The sequence below is a fragment of the Ursus arctos genome, unplaced genomic scaffold, assembly GCF_023065955.2.
Source record: "Ursus arctos isolate Adak ecotype North America unplaced genomic scaffold, UrsArc2.0 scaffold_25, whole genome shotgun sequence".
Lineage (NCBI taxonomy): Eukaryota > Metazoa > Chordata > Mammalia > Carnivora > Ursidae > Ursus > Ursus arctos.
The window spans coordinates 844,041-863,216 of NW_026622930.1; the positions used below are offsets into that span (position 1 = coordinate 844,041).

The 19,176-nt window shown below is 67.0% G+C and overlaps 2 protein-coding genes across 3 annotated transcripts; both read right to left on the minus strand.

Annotated features, from left to right (window-relative positions):
- Positions 1-335: 335 nt before the first annotated feature.
- TEDC1 (tubulin epsilon and delta complex 1) lies at positions 336-8,666 on the minus strand. Of its 2 annotated transcripts, XM_057318639.1 has the most exons (8): positions 8,152-8,656; positions 7,957-8,053; positions 7,342-7,544; positions 6,890-7,045; positions 5,124-5,222; positions 2,731-2,817; positions 2,158-2,325; positions 336-1,227 (listed from the first exon to the last, which is right to left on the minus strand). In XM_057318639.1, the coding sequence occupies exons 1-8, from the start codon at positions 8,290-8,292 to the stop codon at positions 904-906; spliced, it is 1,275 nt and encodes a 424-aa protein (XP_057174622.1). In that variant the 5' UTR covers positions 8,293-8,656; the 3' UTR covers positions 336-903. The 2 variants fall into 2 exon arrangements, with proteins under 2 accessions (XP_057174622.1, XP_057174621.1); XM_057318638.1 differs by lacking the exon at positions 336-1,227 and having other exon boundaries at positions 1,389-2,325; positions 8,152-8,666.
- Positions 8,667-10,659: 1,993 nt separating this feature from the next.
- LOC113267173 (cysteine-rich protein 1) lies at positions 10,660-12,882 on the minus strand. Its single transcript, XM_026515137.3, has 5 exons — positions 12,122-12,882; positions 11,164-11,258; positions 11,023-11,080; positions 10,898-10,944; positions 10,660-10,787 (listed from the first exon to the last, which is right to left on the minus strand). Exons 1-4 carry the CDS (start codon positions 12,159-12,161, stop codon positions 10,904-10,906), a joined length of 234 nt encoding a protein of 77 aa, XP_026370922.1. The 5' UTR covers positions 12,162-12,882; the 3' UTR covers positions 10,660-10,787; positions 10,898-10,903.
- Positions 12,883-19,176: the final 6,294 nt, after the last annotated feature.

Here is a 19,176-nt window from a genome sequence, read left to right on the forward strand (position 1 = left end):
GAACGTTCTGCCGGGGGCCCCAGGTTTTGGAAGTGTCCGCGGGCCTGACCTGGCTGGCAGCAGGAGGCAGCCGACAGGCCCTGAGCCCGCCCAGCAGGGTTCAACTGGGAGCCAAGGGGAGCCAGGCGAGGGAGGCGGATGAGGCTGAGCCCCCTGGGACGGAGGCGAGTCTGTTCCGGCAAGCTGGGGGTACATCCCCCGGACACAGATGGCCCTTTGTCAGGACCGAGCCCAGCTCCCTGAACAGTCTCATGAACAAAGCCCCCTCTGTCCACAGTGGCCTCCCCCTCACCCCCAGCACCGCCCCCAGGAAAGGAACAGCATCCCACCCCCAGGCTCCCAGCCAGCGTCCCTGCCCAACACACACGCACACACACCAGGCAAAGGCACAAGGTGGGGCGTGCAGTGGGGGCCCAGGACACAGTGTGCATGGGGTGTCAGGGCTATTGCCTCCCCCAGGACACTGGTGCCCAGCCCATGCTGCAGGCTGTGCCTGACCCTCAGGCACCGGGGCAGCCCTGGAGCCGCCCAGCTTTGGCCACCACGACCCAGGGTCCCCTTCCCCTGGGGCTGAGCACAGACCAGACCCTCCCCAGACAGGAACCGGGGGGGGGGGGGCAGGACAGAGCCTCACCCCTGCAGGGAGGCCTCTACGACTTATTTCTGCGTGCTCTCTTGATCCTGGATGCCCACGGACACCACACTGGGGCTGTCATGCCTGCACCCGGTACTGCTAGCCAAGGGCCTGAGCTGGGCCCAAAGCAGGGACAGCCTGGGGCTCAGGGTGAGCACATCACGGGGTTGTGCCTGCATCATCCCTAGGGCCACCCTGAAACCTGCGCCTCCGAGGCCCAGCCAGGGCGTCAGGGCAGGTCCCCTCAAGGAGAACACACCCACGGGCCCTCAACGAGCAGGCGGCGGGATCCAGATGAGGCCGGGTGTGGCTCTGGCCAGCCTGCCCAGCTCCTGCCGACACTGTGTCTGCAGCCGGCACAGCTCGGCCTCCAGGCAGCTTTCTCGGCTCCTCAGCGCCCCAATCACCTCGGCAGCCCGCAGGCCTGGGCCCCCCGAGGCTCCAGTGTCCCTCTTCACCAGCCGGCGGGGCCCATGGGGCTGGGCCAGGGCCCCACCTTGCTCCCAGGCCCACTGAAGGGCTGTCAGCTCCCGTCCCACGGCCTCCTGTGAGGCCCGCTGCACAGCACTCCACTCTGGCCCCCAGCCTCCACCCTGCACGGGAGAGAAGGCAGCTCTTGAGCCAGGGGTAGCCACATCCTGCCCAGGACACAGGCTTCGGGTCCTCTCAGCCCCAACACCAGCCCCCAGCAGCGCCCTGAGATCCCACTCCTCCCTGGGAAGGGGCCGACCCCAGTGCCAACCCTCACCAAGCACCTGAGCCAGCACTGGGGCTCCGGGGACAGGGCCAGCAGCCTGACCCCCCCGAAGGCCCTGTAAGACTACCCAGCTGCAGGCCCAACCCACTCACCCAGGTCACCAAGTCCCCCCGTTCAGAGCTAAGTGCAGACCCTCGAGCCACCTAGCCCCAACCCCACCCACCGTGCCGGAGTCAGTGTCAGCGTCCCACACCCTCTGCTAAACTGGCCTCCTGCCTTCCCAGTCTCCCAGGACAGGGAGCGTGCAGCGGGGCGGACCCCAGAGGACACCACCTGTGGAGGCCACTTCTGACCCTCCAGGCAGGCCCATCCCAGAGGCTCTGTAGGCAGCTGGCCTGGCGGGGCAGGGGAGGGAGGAGAGGCTGTGCCCCCAGGTCGTGGCCCTGACCTGGCCCTCAGGGAGCTCGGCTCCAAGGCCCTGCGGTGTGGCAGACAGCCCGTGAGAAGTGCCTGCAAGCATCCAGCACCCTCCAGCGGTCAGCACAGCAGAGGGGAAGGGGCTGCAGGCTGCTGGGAACACCCCCCTCTTGATGGGGTCCTGAAGATTTCGGGGGGAAACTATGCCCCAAGTTCCTTCAAGACGCTTCAGAAGACGTGAAGCCACTGTGGCTTGCCCCTGCTTGCAGACAGCAGTGCAGCACGCAGGGGGCTGTGCGGGGGGACAGTGGGGACTCCTCTCGCCACGCTCCCTCCCAGTGGATTCAACGGCAGCAGTTCCACGAGGGGCTGCGTAAACACACCCTATGTCAGCGCCCCAAGCTCTCACCCTGGCCTCCCAGGCCGCCCGCCGAGATTCTGCAGCTCCCTGCAGCTCCTCGTGCACGGCCTGCAACTCCCGGGCCACCAGCTCCAACTCGCCACCCCCCGACGCGGGGGTCCTGGGCGGAAACGTGGGCGGCGAGGTCTCCAGGGGGCAGATGTCCAAGACCGTATCCTGCAGAGAGAGACCCAAGTAAGAGGCAGGCAGCGAGCCCGGGCCTCATCAGCACAGGCCCAGCTCCGCAGCCAATGGGGACAGACGGCACAGAGGCCTGGGGGCAGTGCCCACCCCCCTGTGCACAGCTACCCATCACGCCAGCAGGCCTGGAGGCCAGGGAGGCGCAAAGGCCAGATTTCTGGGAGACTGGACCCCTAAGAAGTCTGGGCTCCTCAGGAGCTGGGACAGACCTCTGGGAAGGGCCCCTGGCTCTGAGCCCGCAGGCCTGGGTCGTAACACCAGCTGCGTGGCCAAGTGTGTATGTGGCCTCCCCCAGCCTCCTCTCCTGTCTGGGAATTAGGGAGACCCCCGCCCCGGGTTGCTGTGGTCAAGGCTGGGAGAAGAGAGGGGAGCCGGCCACACCATCCAGCGCCAGAACAGCAGCTCCTGACGTCGCCAGGCCAGGGCGGCCTCCAGGCGCACATTCTCGCTCTCCAGCCTCCGAAGCAGCTGCAAAGCAAACCACAAACCGCGGCCAGGTCGGGACCCTCCTTGGGCACCGACAACCCGACCCCCATGCCCACCAGTGCCTCGGGCCTGCAAGCTAGTCACTCACCAGTCACCGTCCAGCAGAGCCGTCTCCCTGCGGGGCAGGCCGCACCGCCAGGCACAACCAGACCAACCACACCCACGGTCCCCACGCCAGCCCCAAACGGGAGTCCCCACGGGGCCAGGCGGTGACATCCAGGACCCTCGACTCAGGGCCTCTGCCCCACGTCCCTCACTGGCTGGGGGCTGCGGCTGAGATGTGGGCTGAGGAGGAAGCCCCACAAAGGGCAGCCTGCCAGGCTCTTGGGAAGGGAACCCCTCCTGTGGAACCTAGGAGCCCCAAAGGCAGGGAGGAGGCTGGGCCTGCACACCCCCACCTGCAGACCCCACACACACACGGGGGCCCACAGTGGGCCACGTGCTGCAGTTCCGGCTGTGGGCAGCACCTGCCCCAGCCTTGGCCTCCAGAAGCTGGCGGGGAGAGGGCAGGAGTCCCAGCACCCGAGGGCCCACTGATCGCTGCAGAGGTGCGGTGCAGGCCTCCCCCAAGCCCCACCCAGAGCCCCCCTTCTCCCCTGCACCTGCCACCTCCACCAGGAAACCACAGGCACTGCTCCTTGCCGGTACACACGCCCTACACAACAACAGGCACGCATGACCTGCGGTTCCCGCTGGCCAGGAACGGGCCCCTGCTCAGCGCCTGCTCCACAGAGATGGCCAGCCAGGCAGCCAGGAGCCTACTTGCTGCAGCTGGAACGGGGGCTCAGGGGTCAGGATGGAGGCTCGCCTACAGAGAGAACTGCCCGTGGGCCTAGGGGAGTAGCGCCTGGGAGTGCTGAGACGGGGGGGGGGGGGGGGGGGGGGGGGCTGTGTGTGTGCAGGCCACACGCATGCGTGCACACAGCTCAGGGGGTTTCCGACAACAGTCCCCAGGGGCTCCCCACATCCCCGGCTTCAGGCAAGGGGGGCAGGCACAACAGGAAGGGGCAACAAGTCCTCTCTGCACCCCCACTTTCGGGCCCAGTGCTGGAGCCTCCTGGGGCAGCCACTCCCCGCCCCACCCCACTGCCCTGCGGCCAGGCACGGGGACGTGAGAAGGCTGCAGGCCCAGCCAGGCAGCAAGCACGCTCACTGCCCCGCGGCTCACTGCCCGGCTAGTCCGCAGCACACCTGGCCACGCAGCAACCACAGATCACTCCAGAAGCTTCTGGGACCCATCCCAACAGTGCAGGCCGTTTGGGTACACTGGAAGGAAGCCAGTCGTGACCCCCCATCCACCTCCTGCCATCGCCAGTCCTGCAGCACCAGCACACCCCAGCCTCAGAGAGGTGGGGGAGCCACACAGGCCCCCACGCCACAGGGGCCGGGGCCTCAGGCAACACCTGGCTGGGACTAGTGCAGCCTCTGCTCTGCTCCAACCCGGGGCGACCAAGGGCAGGAAGCCTGGGCCTCGCTGAGTCACCCGTAGAAGGGGACCTAGCCAAGGGCACCTCGGGTCGCCGAGATTCTGCCTCCGCACCGCCAGGGACAAGTGCAGCCCTGCCTGAACAGGGCCAGCCAGGTATTGGCCAGGGACACAGGCCTAATAGGCACCCCCAGGTGGCTACCCCAACCCCACAAAAGGGAGCACACGACTCCAGAGCTGGGATCTGTGGGACCTGGAAAGAGGAGCCACACCAGCCCTAAGCCTCAGCCCTCCTGCCGGGCCAAGTGCCCCCTGGGCTGGACAGTGCCAGCCTCACACTCTGGGCAGCCAGAGCCCAGCCCTCAAGTGACAGCTAGCCCTGGGCCTGTCCTAGGACACCCTGGCCATGTCAGCCCAAGGGAAGGAAACAATCATGACAGATGGGGTCTCCTGAAAGTCAGCACACGAGACCAGCCCTCCTCCCACCACCTCAATGGCCAGCTGACCCCTGCACGGGCTCTAGGCGCCAACACCGTGAGCTTGAACCCTCAAGCAGTCTTCCTTAATTCCAGAGGCCCCCTCTCACCCAGCTGCCAGCCCAGCCACACACACACACTGCAGCTGGTCCAGATTCCTGCACCAGTGGATGGTCCAGGGAGCTGGGAAAGGCCCAGAGGACATGCCTGTCCCCCACACCAGCAAGATGGTGAGTTGGTCAATCACACGGAGCTCAAAGCTGGTCGGCTGCACCCTCCTTCTCAGGCTCCTTCCCACCTCAACCCGCACCACCTCACGTCTCTGCAGTACTACACACCAACACACGCCAGCCTCAGACAGGAAGGGGTCCCACACCAGCCCTCACCTGCCGGCCGCCCTCCGGGTCCCTGAGCAGCTTGGTCTCAGCAACAGACAGGTGGCCAAGGCTGTGGTCACTGTGGCAGCCACGGGTATAGGAGTGGATCTGAAACAGGCAGTGCAAACCCCAGGCTGAGCAGGAGGGGCACCTCTCCCAACACCAAGTGAGGTTTTTGGAGCCTGCCTTGCCGGCAAGGAAACAGGCCATGCCTCGCCAAGGTGCTCCGCGGCAGGCCAGGGTCAGGCTCAGGAGAGGAGTCAGCACTGCTGGAGCACTGCCCCAGGGCCCAGAGCGCTCCAGGAGGCCCCTGCAGTGTGAGGGGCACTGGGCACTGGGCAGTGCCGCCTATAGCCTCCCCATCCCACGCAGTTCCCAGGGGTATAGTGGGGATGGAACGGGGCACCCCTGTTTCTCCCTAAGCTCATCGACTGCCAGGTCCAAGTGGTGGAAGAAACAGCCTCTTGATGGGCTGGGGGTCCAGTGGAGCCAATGGTGGGGACACAGAGTGACTTTTGGGTTTGGGGGGCAGGAAGGCTGCCTGGCAAGGTGAGACCAGAAGGCATCACGGAGGTTAATGGGTAGCCATGTCCCAAGCAGGAGGATCAAATGCAGCCCAGACCAAGCAAGACAGACACAGGTTCCAAGAAGGGCTGAGGGAGCAAAAGGCCTTCTGCAGGGGTCCAGAGGAGCAGCATGCAGAGGTGCACAGGTGCAGGGTTCACAGGTTCAGGGTGCAGAGGCGCAGGGTGCACAGGTGCAGGGTGCACAGGTGCAGGGGTGCAGAGACGCAGGGGTGCAGGATTCACAGGGGTGCATGGGTGTAGGGTGCCACAGGTGCAGAGGTGCAGGGGTACAGAGTGCACAGGTGCAGGGGTGCACAGGTGGAGGGGTACACAGATGCAGGGGTGCAGAGGCGCAGGGTGCACAGGTGCAGGGGTGCAGAGATGCAGGGGCGCAGGATTCATGGGTGCATGGGTGTAGGGTGCCACAGGTGCAGAGGTGCAGGGGTGCAGAGTGCATAGGTGCAGGGGTGTACAGGTGGAGGGGTACACAGATGCAGGGATGCAGAGGCGCAGGGTGCACAGGTGCAGGGGTGCAGAGGCACACGGGTGCACAGGTGCAGGGGTGCATGGGTGTAGGGTGCCACAGGTGCAGAGGTGCAGGGTAGGGGGCCCAGCATTGAGGAGCCCTATGCTGGTGGGAGTCTGAGACTCCCTGCCCAGCCACCTCTCAGCCTAGACTATGCACTAGACCTGTAAGACGGACCTGTGCCCCCACAGCTGAGGCTTACCAGCCCTCAGGAACCCTACAGAAGCTGCCCACTGCCCATGAGCCTACACCCAGAATGTGGTAGAAGGAGGGGGTACCTTCCTCCCCGAAACAGGCCCAGGCAGCAGCAGCTCCCCCAGAGCCCAGGGCCCATTTCTTCTCAGAGACAGAGCCTAAGGCCTCTGATGACTTCCAGGAACAGGAAAGCCAACCACACAGGCTCCCTGCTCCACTGGCTCCCTGCCCCAGGGATGCCCAACTCCACCTGCCCTAGGACCCCTGCTGGACCACCTAGAGCCCTGGGCTCAGGTTCTGGGCCACTGCAGGGCAGTGCCCAACCGGTCAGCTCCCAGCCAGAACTGGGAAGGGCCCCGTGCATCCCAAGACCAGGCTCCAGCCTGTGCCAGGCCTGGATGGACAGGCCTCGGGCAGAGAGAGGCAACCAACAGCCTGTAGCACGGAGAGTAAGTGCTCCTGGGTGGACAGTCCTCAGGTGACAATACCTTGCCCAGGAGGGCACACTGCTCCTGCTGACTGGTGCTCAGGTTTCGCCACTGGAACCGCAGCTTTCCCATCAGCCACTGCAAGTGGCGTATGTCCACAGGGCCATCTGCTTCCCGCCGGGGTGCGGGTGGGCCAAGACTGGCCAGGGCTTCACACTGGAGAGGGCACAAGGGTCACACCCTGCTCCCATATCCCCTGCGGAGACCCCAAGAGAGACAGAGAAAAGAGGCTCCTGGAGGGAGAGCCATGGGCCCCCAGAGGTACCAAGGGGAGATTTGGGGGCCACACCCTGTGAGCATACACCCCACTCTGACCGGAAGCAGGGGCAGGGGAGGACGCAGGAGCAGGGGGTGGCAATGCCGACCCCCACAGGGCTGCCCTGAGGGCTGGCCCAGGCTGCACCCAGGCTCCCTGCCAGGACCCAGCCCCACCCCCTTCACCGCATACGCACCTCGCACAGGGGTATCTCATCGCCCAGCCGCACATGCGTCTGGGCCAGCAGCTGCTCGAGCAAGGGCCCGCGGGCCAGGAGCCAGGCCAGGGCCAGCAGAAGCTCACGGCTGCCCTGGGAGCCGTCCTCAGGAAGCTGTGCCAGCGCCTGCCTGGGGTAGCCCTGGGAGCGCAGCGCCGACTTCACCAGGCGGACTTGGGCCTCTGGGGATGGGGGACGGCCTGCTCAGGGGGCCGCCCACTGGGAGAGACCCCGCATGACCCCCAAACAGCGGCCAGGCTTGGAGGGAACAATCGGGACTCACGGGATGAGGGGACCAGGGCTAACGGGGACTGGGCTTATGATGTGGGCGGGGCTTTGCCCGAGCAGGTGGAGTGGGCGGAGCCAGCGCCCGCAGGGGCTTCTTGCCAGGGAGGCGGGGCTAACCGGGCCGGGGCTTTACAGGAGGCGGACCCAGCCACAGGGTCTGAGTGGACCGAGCCAGCGCCCGCGGGGACGTGGCTTGCTGCGGGGGCGTGGCTAACAGGGACAGCTGGGCTAACCGGGGGCGGGGCTTGCGTGAGCAGGTGGACTGCGTGGTGAGTGGGCGGGCCTTACGGGAAAGATGGGGCTTACCCAGGGCGGGGGAGGCCGGGGACCCCGGGGAGGCCGAGGCGCCGTCTGCCGGCAGCGGCAAGAGCACGCGGAAGACCAGCTGCCAGAGCGCCGGGGCCTGGGGGGAATCAAAGAGCGGCATTCAGCGGGGCCGGCCGACGCCCTGCGTCCGCCCGGGCCCCCGCCGGGCCCCGCCGCCTGCCCCGCGGGCCTCACCGCCTCCGGACGGTCGAACTTGGCGCGGCGGAAGATCTCGGGGCTGGGCCCGGCAGGCAGCGTCTGACTCAGCGCAGCGATGGCCTCGGGCAGGGCCCCGACCGCGTTCCTCCGATCCCCCCGGCACCGCCGCCGCCCCATGCAGCCGGCTTCCCGCTCGGATCTCGCGCCGCGGCCTGCAGGGGCTCCCGGCGTCCAATTACCGCGCAGGTGCCGTCCCTACTGGGCCCTCGCCCAATCACCGAGCGGGCAGGGGCACGCCTCCAGCGCCGGCCCAATGAGCGGTGCTCCAGGCCTTTGAGTGCAGTCTGTTCCGTCCAGTGCGGAGGCATTTCCTGTGCAGCAGGGACCAATTGGCGTCGACAGCTCCGCGGGGTCCGCCCTTGCGGCCCAATCGCGTCGACCCGACACCCGCCTAGCTCAGACTCCACCAATCAGCGCCTCGCCCACCCTTGAGCAGAAAGGCAGCCCAGGCACCGCGGGACTCCCGCGGCCCCGCTCCGGGCGCCCCCTGCGGCCGGGATCGCTGACCCGCGCGGGAGCCCCTCGGCCCGGCCCGCACGCCAGGGGCTCGTGCGGGATGCGGCGGCGCCGTCCGCACCCCAAGCCCCCCCCCGGGCCCCGGCGCGGCCCTCCGGGCCTGGCTGTCTCCACGCTGAGCCGCTCCTTCCGCAGGCGCAGCGGCGCGGCCCCTGGCAGAGCAGTGTGGCGGCTCCCCGACGCGGTGCCAGGGCGGAGAGCGCGAGTGTCCGCCGGAGGCACGGCGGCCGCGGTCCCACGGCCCGCAGGGCGCGCGAAGGAAGCCGGCAGCTCAGCGCGGTCGCGTGTCTCCGGTGCGCGCACGAAACGCCCCAAACAGCACAGGGTCGGCACGGACGGCGCACGGCACCAGGGGCAGCTGCAGAGCCCTGCGCGTTGGTTAAAGCCGGCGAACCGCACAGGTGCATTTTGAACGTGTGGCGTGGAAAGTACACCTCCGCGAGGCGGTGGAAGGGACCGATCTACCAGCCCTCCGAGCCCAGCCCTGCCCACGCACCCCTCCGCCAGCCGGCCGTGGCCGCGCCTACAGGAAGTGCATCGCGGGGGGCCTGGCGTCCCCGGGTCCTCTCCCTCTCCCGCAATGCCGGCGCCTACCTCACCCCTACCCGGGAGGACCCGCCCCCGCCCCCGCGGAGCCGCTCTCCTCCCCCTCCCGCAGAGGGCAATGCTGCCTGCTCCCCAGCCCCCACCTTCCGTCCCCTTCAGCTCTGCCAGGTCTGGTCTCCGCGCGCCACTCTGCGGGCGGACGCCAGCTATAGCTCCCTGTGGACTTCGAAATAAAGACCACGTTCTTGACGCACCCGCCCAGCCTGCCGGCCCTTCTCTCTGGGCCTTCTGTCGGAAGTGCTTTTCTCCACCTGCGTCCCGACCCTCTCCGGCCGCAGGCATCAGATCTCAGCACTCCTGCGGCATCTGCCCCACCTGGCTGCAAGTTGCACCCGGCTGGCCGAGCCCCAGAACGGGGAGGAGGCAGGAGCCTCTGCGCCCTTGTTCAGCGCTGCCCCTCCAGCACTTGGTGCAGATTTTCCTGTGTACCGCAACTCCTCACTCTGGCACAACACCCGGCTGAGTCTCAAAGCCCCCAGCCCCCACCCTACCACTGTCCACTGAAAAACCCTGCCTCACCTTAGCACCATCCGTTCCCTCCTACCCCATCCCTGCAGATGAACTCTGGCTCCCACCCTACAGGTGGCCCTGAGACGCCCCCAACAGACTGTCCAGCTGTGGCCTGCAGTGCCACCAGCAAAACCCTGGAGCAGGGCTGAGTGCTGGGAGGGGTGGCCCTCTGCCAGGGCTGGAGTCTGAGTGGCCAGGGGTGGGGAATGGGGAGGGCTCTGAGTGTGGCCCAGTGTGCAGTTGCTGCCAGAATTGACATGGGAATTTCCAGAAAGCCCCCACCTATGCACTGCTCAGCCAGTCCTCAAATTCCCCATTTAGGGGCTGGCCACTTGGTACTAGGGGTGGTGAGTGTGCGGGGAAGCAGGGTGTCCAAGTGCATGCTCCTGCAGGAAGGTAGCTGGCCTGGTCCATCAGGGCTGGTGGGTAATGGGGACAAGGGTGGGGCAGGAAGTGGAGAGAGCAGGCAAGGACTCCCTACCACAAGTCCCCCAGAGCTTCTCAAAAACGGAACCAGGGTGAGCACAGCTGATTCACCCTGTGGCCACCACCCACCAGCTCTTAGGCCACATGTTCCCGCTGACCTGTTGACCATCCCTTCAGGCCATTCCAGAACCTCTGGAGGGCTGGGACATTTGCAGGGCTGGGAGCTGGAGAGCTGAGCCACCATGGGGCCTTCCATGGTGGCCAGCGCTTCAGCCTGAGGTGGCCCCCAGCACAGCATCCCGCCAGGGCAGTGGGCAGCAAGGCTGGCTGCAGCAGGAAGAGCCAGTGCCCTGGTAGGGCCTGAAGTCAGAGCAGCCAGCTGCTCCCCAGCACCATCCCCCCATCCTCCACGCACACAAGCAGGGCTTCTGAGTGTTCAACTTTATTGAGGGCATGGGAGTCGACAGGGGCCCCCGGGAGCCTGGGGATAAGGCCTGCCATCAGCCTGGAAGGGCAGTGGCCCGGCGGGCAGCCAGGGATAGCGTTTCCATGACCTGCGCAGAGAGAGACAGAGGTGAGTGCAGGCCCAGTGAGCAGTCAGCCCTCACTCCACAGTGGGGGGACCATCCCAAAGCCCAGAGGGTCTGGGCTGGGGGAGACCTACCTGGCTTTACTTGAAAGTGTGACTCTCGGCTCCGCCCCGCCCAAAGCCTGCAGAAGAAGGGTAGGCAGGTTAAGGTGTCCAGGGGCGGGGAGGGGGCGGCGGGGTCAGGGCCCTGGGAAGCCTACCTTTGGGCCCGAACATGGACGCGTAGCAGGGATGGTTGCAGTAAGGTTTGCCTTCATGCTGTAGAGAGAAGGGCCTGATGGGCTGTCCGCCCCCACCTTGGCCCCCACCGTGGCCCCGGCTGCCCTCCAGGCCCCACCTACCTCAGCGTGGCCCCCTGACGTCAGCGTTTTCCCGCACTTCTCACACTTCAGGCAAGGCCGATGCCAGTCCTTCCCCAGAGAGGTCACCCGCTCAGCTGCGGAGGCAGAGAACAGCCCCGCCCCCAGTATGAAACCCTGCTCTGGGGTCAGAGGGCACACCCCCTACTCACACACCAGCCTTCTCCAGTTCCCTCTGCCCTTGGTCTCACGCACGCACGCCTGGTGGCCCACCCCGGTCTCAGCCCTGCGCCCCATCAGTAGGGAGGGGCACCTCCAGTCCCCTAGGCCAACCCGGCCAAACAAACGGGAGGGGGCGCTGGATGGTACTGCGGAAGGAGGCCTCGAGGGCCAGGGGAGGGGGCCGGGGTGACCGGCAGCGGCGTAGGGGGTGGGGCCTTCAGGGCGCCCTCCTCGGGGCGGAGTCGGGAGAGACACTTCCCACTTCCTCCCGCCTCTCCCCTGGGTGGGCCCCGGGGCGCGGGACAGGGAGGCGGCACCCGGGATCTGAGCGCGCCGGGGATCGCGCCCCGGGCGCTGGTTTCCGCGTCTGTTTCTACTTAGCGATGGGAGGGGCGGCTAGAACTCAGCGTTTCTCCCTCCGCCGCGCGGTCTGCGCCCAGGGCGCGCCGAGGGGGGCCGGGAGAGCTGCGGAGACCCAGCGACGGGGAGACCTGGCGAAGGGGGTACCCAGACAAGGGGAGACCCAGAGGGACCGAGAGGAAGAGACAACGGGGCGGAGACAGAGACAGCTGGCCGTCCGACGCCGGGGTCCTGACCCGCACACCCAGGCGGTCGCCCGCAGGGCTGAAGGGTCGGCTCTCGGCACACAGCCCCAAGGTCCCCCGGCGCGCCCAGCCCTCCGGCGAGGCCCGACCCGGTCGTCCCTGGGCCGCGCTTCCTCGTGGGGGCGGCGCGCTCCCGGGCCCGGGGTGAACTGGGGTAGGCGGGGGGCGCTCACCAAAGTACACCTCCTTGTCGCACTTGGGGCACTTAGGCATGGCGGCTGGGGGTCCGGCGAAGACGTCTGGGCAGGAGCAGACAGGAGAGCCGGACTGGGTGGGTCCGGCTGGGAGCGCGCCTTTCAGGGACCCCAAGACCCCGCCCCTCTGACACCCGCCCTTCGAGCCCCGCCCCCTGAGCCCGGGATCTGGACCCAAGGACCTGGGTTCCACACCAACCAGCTAAGAAAGGTCATCTGGTCCAACCCCGCCTCCGGGCAGCACCCAGGCCTAGCCGACAACCGAGCAGGGGGGCGAGGGGTTTGGGGGGGTAGCCAGGGAGCGCGCGGGATCCCTGGGGATGCACTGAAGGGGCGGGGCTCCTCCGGGGGCTGCAGCCCCGCCCCTAGCCTAAGGTCCAAGATCTATGGAAGGGACTCCCCAGGGTCAGGAAGGCGCTCCCTAGCCCTAGCCCCAGCCCGCCGGCACGTGCCCGGGCCCCCAGATATTCGGGAGCCAGGGAGGGACGAGTCGCCGCTAAAATGCAAATAGATGCAAACCAGCGTGGGCCAACTTCTCCCCACACACTTTGACCCGACCAGGGACGTCTCAGCCTGGTAGCCCCCGCCCCCAAAACTCCCCTCCGGCCTTAAGCACACGCGGGGCCAGGAGGCCCGCCCCTCCCCAGTTCCACATCCCCAAGGGACATCCCGGCCTCTTTGAGCCCCCCATCCCCGCCGCTGCCTGGGAAGACCATTGGACAGCACCCCGGGGAATTTGGAAGAGGGGACTCCGAGACAGGGCGTCCCCTCCTTCCGTGGTAACAGCGATCCGTGCGGGGGCGGGGGACTTTGCCGGGGAAGGTGGACGCGGCCACGTCCAGGCCATCTCGTCTAGGGAGGGCTCCTTATCGTTGCGGGAAGCGCCCGAGTGGGTAGGGCGGGGAGTGGTTCCGTCCGCCGCCCAGGGCAAGTGGGGGCTGGCGCCAGGTGAAGACCGTCCGACTCCACCCACCCCGGGAGTAGAGAGGGCCCAGAGGCCCGGTGGGGTCTCCCATCCTCCTTCTAGCCCAGGCCTGGGTGGGGTCCTGGCCTCCATGCCCCCTTGGGAAACCCCTGCTTGTAGGGCGCTGTTTGCATAACTGTCCTCCCTCCAGGTTGGCAGCCCGCCTGCCTCCCTCTCTCTCTGCTGGGGAGGGGCCGTCCCCTTGCTCTGTGGACCCTTCACCTCCCGGCTCAGCGGCACCACACCCAGGTTCTTAGCTGCTCCATGCCTACTCGGGCACTCGCTCAATCCCGGCCCCAGTGTATTTGCTCCTCCTGCCCTTCCTCCCCTCTGTCCACCGTCCCTCCCTTCAGCTACCATCGTCCTCATCTCCCCTTGACACACCCATCTCTCCAAACAACACTCAGAGTCTGTGCCAGCCCCATCTTCATGGAAGGTGCTGGAGACCACCTTCTAACAGGACCTAGGGGCTCCTGGCCTCCCCACAAAGGCACTCAGCCCTCCAACCTCACCCTCCCTAAAGCCCATCTACCACCATAGGCCCCTTGCCTGGCAATGGGAGAGGGGAGGGAAAACTTGGGTGCCCCCATCCCTCACCCCCCAGTTAGGCCTGGCTTGGGGTGAGGGTGGCAGCTCCCGGGGTAAGGGCCAAGCCTCTGTGGGGATGGCACACTAGACCCCACACCCTCATGTCCTGCTCCTTACGCTTCCCTCCAGTTGCCCCCTGCTCCCCGGGACCCCCCCCCCCTTTCTGAGGCCACAGTTCTGCCCCCAACTGGACTCTGCAAGCCCCACATCCAAGAATCTGCCAGTGGCTGGCTGTCCATTGTCCTCAGGAGTGGGGGTGCACACGGCACACTGGAGCAGCCCCCAGTCTCCCGCCCACGGACACGGGCCCGCTGCAGCCTGGAAGCCGCGACACCGTCGCGTCCCGGCCCGAGGTCCTCTCTGCCCGGTGCTGGAGCACCTCGGCTCAGGTTCTGGAAGTAAGGCCGGCAGCCCAACCTCCCGCACTACCCCCACCCGTCCCTTGGCATGTCCCTGGCCTGTGCCCAGTGCTGCTGCAGGCCGGTGGGGGTAACTGGGGTGGGTTCTGACTTCCCTCATCTCCCGGCTCCAGATCCAGAGAGATGCCGAGCTGGGGAAGAGCAGGAGAGTGGAAGGGGGGGCAGACAGACACACAGAAGCAAAGACACAGCAGGGGACAGTGTAGACCGCCCAGTGAGGTGGGCAAGCAGGAGGACAAGGGCCCTAGGCCCAGACCACTGGTGACGCCACGGGGGGGTCACAGTGGCACACACATGTCGCACAGACCCCCTGGCAGCTTCCTGAGAAGGCTGCCCTGCAGGGGTGCCCTGGGCAGAGGCCTGGGCTCCAGGGCAGGGCTGCCTCCACCTCTAGCGGGATCATGGGCCACACACAGGGTGCGTGGCTACGCCCACATGTGTCCTGGTGCCCTTGGACACAGCTGTGTATGGTGCATTTGTCTGGGGATCCCAGCTGCCTTCCCGTGTTCCCCGTCCAGCCCACACCCCCGGCCCACGTTCAGGCTCCAGGCAGCTGGGGCGGTGAGCCGGCCTTGTCCACTTCTCCACCCCACCCCTCCCACCCCAGGGATGCCCCCCCATGTGACGCCAACCCTGCGCACCACGGGGGAGCCCCCCCTTTGAAAACTGGGGTGATGAGTTTCTTGAAAGTTCCCTTGCTGTTATTTCCCGTTGCCATGGTCACAGGGCTGCAGAGGGAGGAGAGGATGCCAAAGGGGCCCCAGGGCCATGTGACCAGCCCTCCGGTCGGTACACAGCACAGTTTTTCCAGACACTTAGACACACTCACACGCACAGGCATGCGCGTGTGCACACACACACACAGACGCACACACTCCCCAGACCCCTCCCAAATCTCCAGCCATGGACTGGCACGCTCCTCCAATCCCCTGAGCTCTCCACCCATCTTGCCTGCTATAAGGACGGGAACCCCTCAGCCACGGCAGCCCCCATCACCCCCCAGACTCTGTGTCCAGGCACACCCCGTCTCAGGCTTGGCTGGGTACCGGGCAGGGCCCGGACAGCCTCCCTGGAGACCCGGGCCCCACCACGTGCGAGGCCACCTCCTCCCATCAGCTCCCCTGGCTCCAGATGGCCCTAGGGGGGAGGAGCACTGACCTGGCCCAGGGGGTCAACCTGACCAAGAACCAGCCAGCCAGTTCAAGACCCAAATCTGCCCTGCGCAGACTCCCAGCCCTCGCCCCACTCCTCTGTGGGTGCTGTGGCCTCTGAACAAACGGAGGACACAGTGAGCCTCCTAACACACCCTGAGGTGTAGCCTCCCCCCTACCTTACCCCCTCGTGCTACCGCAGACGCAGGGACTGTGTCTGGAGCCTGAGGGACAACGTGGCCAGGACAGAGACGCCAAGCAACTCAGCTGCTTGCCCCAGGCTGCCTCTGTGCCCAGAATGCCCCACAAGGCACCAGGACAGCACGAGGGCACCCCAGGACCCTGAGACCTGGGGGGAGGCAGCGGTGGGGTTCGGGGTGCACCAATCGAGGCCACCTCCATCGGCTCGCCCTTCCCTCTGCACACCCCCATGCCCTTGCCTGTCCGTGCACTGCCCGGGGAGCTGGGCCTGGCCCAGGGGACCCAGATGGGAACCAGGAGGAACCTGCCCTGCAGGACAATTGCAGAGAGGGCCCAGGTGCAGCTCCCCAGCAGTGCTTGGGCTCCAGGCACCTGAGAACCAGTGAAGGCAGGGCTGCACCCAGTGACCCCTGAGGAACCCACCTATGGGGCCGGCCACCCACCCCCACTGGTAAAGTTCTGCTGCTGGAGCTGGACAGTCCCCCTGCGCTCCCTCCCACTGTGGTCTGTGATACTTGCTCTGGCCTCCCCCACGTCCTCGAAGCCCCCCACCCAGTGTCCTGGCCTCCAGGCCCCTTCCTCAATGTGGACAAGAGGGATGTGGACAGGTGTAAGGTTGTTCCCTCCTAAGGCTGAATGGCCAAATGCCCGGGGCAACTGCTGGGCTCCCTCTCCAGTGTCCACCCCCTGCCCCTCCCCCAGGCTCAGCTGAGTCATGGACACTCAGACATTCCCAGGGCCTATTTTCAGCTGCTTGTCCCCCGGGACCCCCAGTCTGTTCTGAGGTTCTGCCCCAGAGTGGGTCTGCTGGGCCCTCCATGGCCCCTCCTTGGCCCTGAGGCAGGGAAGGGATCGGACACTGCACTTTCCCACAAGGACTCTGCTCCTGTCCACCTGGACCTCACCCAGAACAGGTGAGAGGGCAGGTCCTCTCCTCCTCACTTGGAAGCAGTGCCATGCAGAGAGCTTGGCAGCACGTACAACCTTGAGCTCCCTCCGTCAGCCCTGCCTGGGGTCCATACCGTAGTCTGGCCAGGTCAGGAGACCGCTCCTTCCCCTGAAGGCTGAGCCTTGTTCCAAGAATCTGTCCTACAGCCGAAGCCCACGCAGAAGGGCCCCAAATTCTAGCCCCACCAGTCCAGCAGCTAAGCGTTTTCATGCCCCCCAACCCCCCCTCCCCCCGGAAGCCAGCAAAGCCCTGGGAAGGTGTGCTGCCTACACCTGGCTGCCCTGGTCCCCTGCCAGTCTTCATTTGGCCCAGCCTCCAGCAGCCCACCGATTTCGTGACACTCAGGCCCTGGGACCACAGCTAGGGGCCAGTGAGCTGGTGCTTAAACCCAGGGACAGGAAGGAGTCCTGCCCCCATCCACCAGTGCTAAAGAGATTCAGGGAGGTGAGCCTGAACTGGGTGGGGTCCTCAGGGAGCCTGCAGCTGGGTAAGGGCTGCCCAGGGCTGATGCCCAGGGTCACTGACCCAGGGGAACCTGGACAGGGCTTGGAGGGAGACGGGCTGGGGGTCTAGGACACGAGAATCTGGGATCTGGACCTCAGGGAAGTGGGGGCAGAGGGAGGTGCAGGCAGAACAGGCCCCACAGCAGACTGGGGACCCCAGCCAGGGCCACCCTGGCCCAGGTCAGAGGTGGAAGGCACGGGACCTTGGAGGAGCCCGGCTTTTCCAAGTCCAGAAGCCTGGGCTGGTGGGAGGTGGGGTTCAGCTGGGGAGCAGGCCAGCGAAGCAGGCCTGGGGCTCTGGACCCGGAAGGAGGCTGTTAGATGGCATTTCAGGGCCGCCTCACTGGCTGGCGCAGAATGGAGGGGTGGAGGTGGAGGCCAGGCGAGGGGCAATGGCCAAGGCGGCGGACCAGAGCGCACGGGCCCGTTGCCGCCTCCCCTGCCTCTTGAGGGAGGGTCGGGGGCTGCGGGCGTCGGAGGAAGCACCTGACTTGTCGGGTTTCCTGGAGCCAGTGCCGCCGAGGAGGCCGGGGCAGTGCAGGGGCGCGGGCCGTCCCACCGACACGCCTAGCGACGCGCGCCTGACCACGGGGAGCGGCACCGCCCCGGTTTCCACGACAACCGCGGGGAAACAAACAAGGCGGCGCGTCATCCTCCGCCCGCAGGAAATGGGACGCGCCTTCCCCCGCCAGCCCCGGGGGCTGGGGCGCACTGTGTCCCGGGCGGGGCCGGGCCCGTCTTCCCTGAGGCGATCCCTGCCCCTCACCCCCGCGCTGCCAAGCGGGCTTCCACCCACCGAGGGGCCGCGGCCGCTCCGGGTCCGAGGAGAGGGCGCGCTGCCTACCACGTCTCCTCCGCACATAGTTTCCACTGCCGGCTCCCGAGGGAGGGCCCGAGCTGTGCCCTTAGCAGCTCCCCACGCGGCAGGGGGCAGGAATTTCCCATCCAACGCCGCAGCGAGGGTGGGCAGGCCGCGCTCAGGAAGTCTGGAGTCTCCCCCAAATGTCCCCCCCAGGGAGTCAGGCCTGGCGGTAGTTGGGCCTTCGGCTGCGCTTGCACCGAGCGCCCCCCCGCCTGAGGTGGACGCCGGCTGCCCCTGGGGTACCAGCCCCCCCCCTCCCCGCCGATGGCCGCTCCCCTGCAGTCTGGCTGCCTTTCCAGGCTGGCCAGGTGGGAGGAGACACTGCCGCTCACAGTGGGTACCTGGATTGGACGCCGGGGAGGACGGCGGCCTGGCATCGCTGGACACCGGAGCCAGCCGATCCACCCCCAGGGACACGGACGGCTGCTCGCGGGACAATGGCCATCGCGTCCAGCTCAGCTATGTCTGAGCCAGTGGGCTGGAGGGTGGGTCAGGGAAGGGCCTGTGCCAGGGCCTGGGGCACAGGGAGCTGGAACTGGGGAGTAGGGTAGGTGGGCCTCGAAGGGCCAGGGCGGGTCAGCCTGGTTTCCTTCCCAGAGCCGGAGTCGAAGAGACGGTGCGCCCTCTGGTGGGCTGTCCGGGAGCAGCAGATAAAGGGAACAGACCGTGAGGAGGGGCTCCTGGCGGCGGCCAAGGGGTCCTGGTTCAAAGGGCAGAGCCGGACCGCCTGGGGAGGCTGCGGTGACTCCATTATCACCGCAGCCCCAGACACAGGGACACTGGTTGGGCAGGAGCACCTCAACGGGGGGACTCGAGCCTCAAGTCCTGGCCCTCAGACTGCCTGTGTTCTGCCCCCGGCCCCCACTAGTGCTGAAACAAGGGGACCAGGCTCCTCTGACCACACCCCTGCCCCAACCAAACCCACTGTACTTCCAGGCTGTCCTGGGCTGAAGGCCCACCTCGCCCCTGCCTCCCCTCCCCAGCTCCCTGCACTCCCACACGGGACCCCTCCTCTGGCCCCCTGCCCCGCCCCCCACGTGCCAGGCCCCGGGCTCTTTCCTGAGGCCGACCCCTCCCTTGCTTTGGGTCTCTGATGGATACAGGCATCTCCTGGCATTTCTGGAGACCAGAACCCCAAGCCCAGAGCGCTTGCCATGCTCCCCTCCCCACCACCTGGCCTGGTCCCCGTCTCGGGGGCCTGTCCCACCGCACTGTTGGCGTCACCGCCCAACAGAGCTTCCCTGCCTCCCACCCACCCCAGCTAACCTTGGGCACAGGACCCCAGCCCCACCAGAAGCCAGCCCACAGGTGCTGGGCGCATCTGCGATGGCACGAGGGAGTGCTGTCCTGATTCACCTCCTTCCCTTCCCACAAGAGGAGACACAGCACTCGGCCCC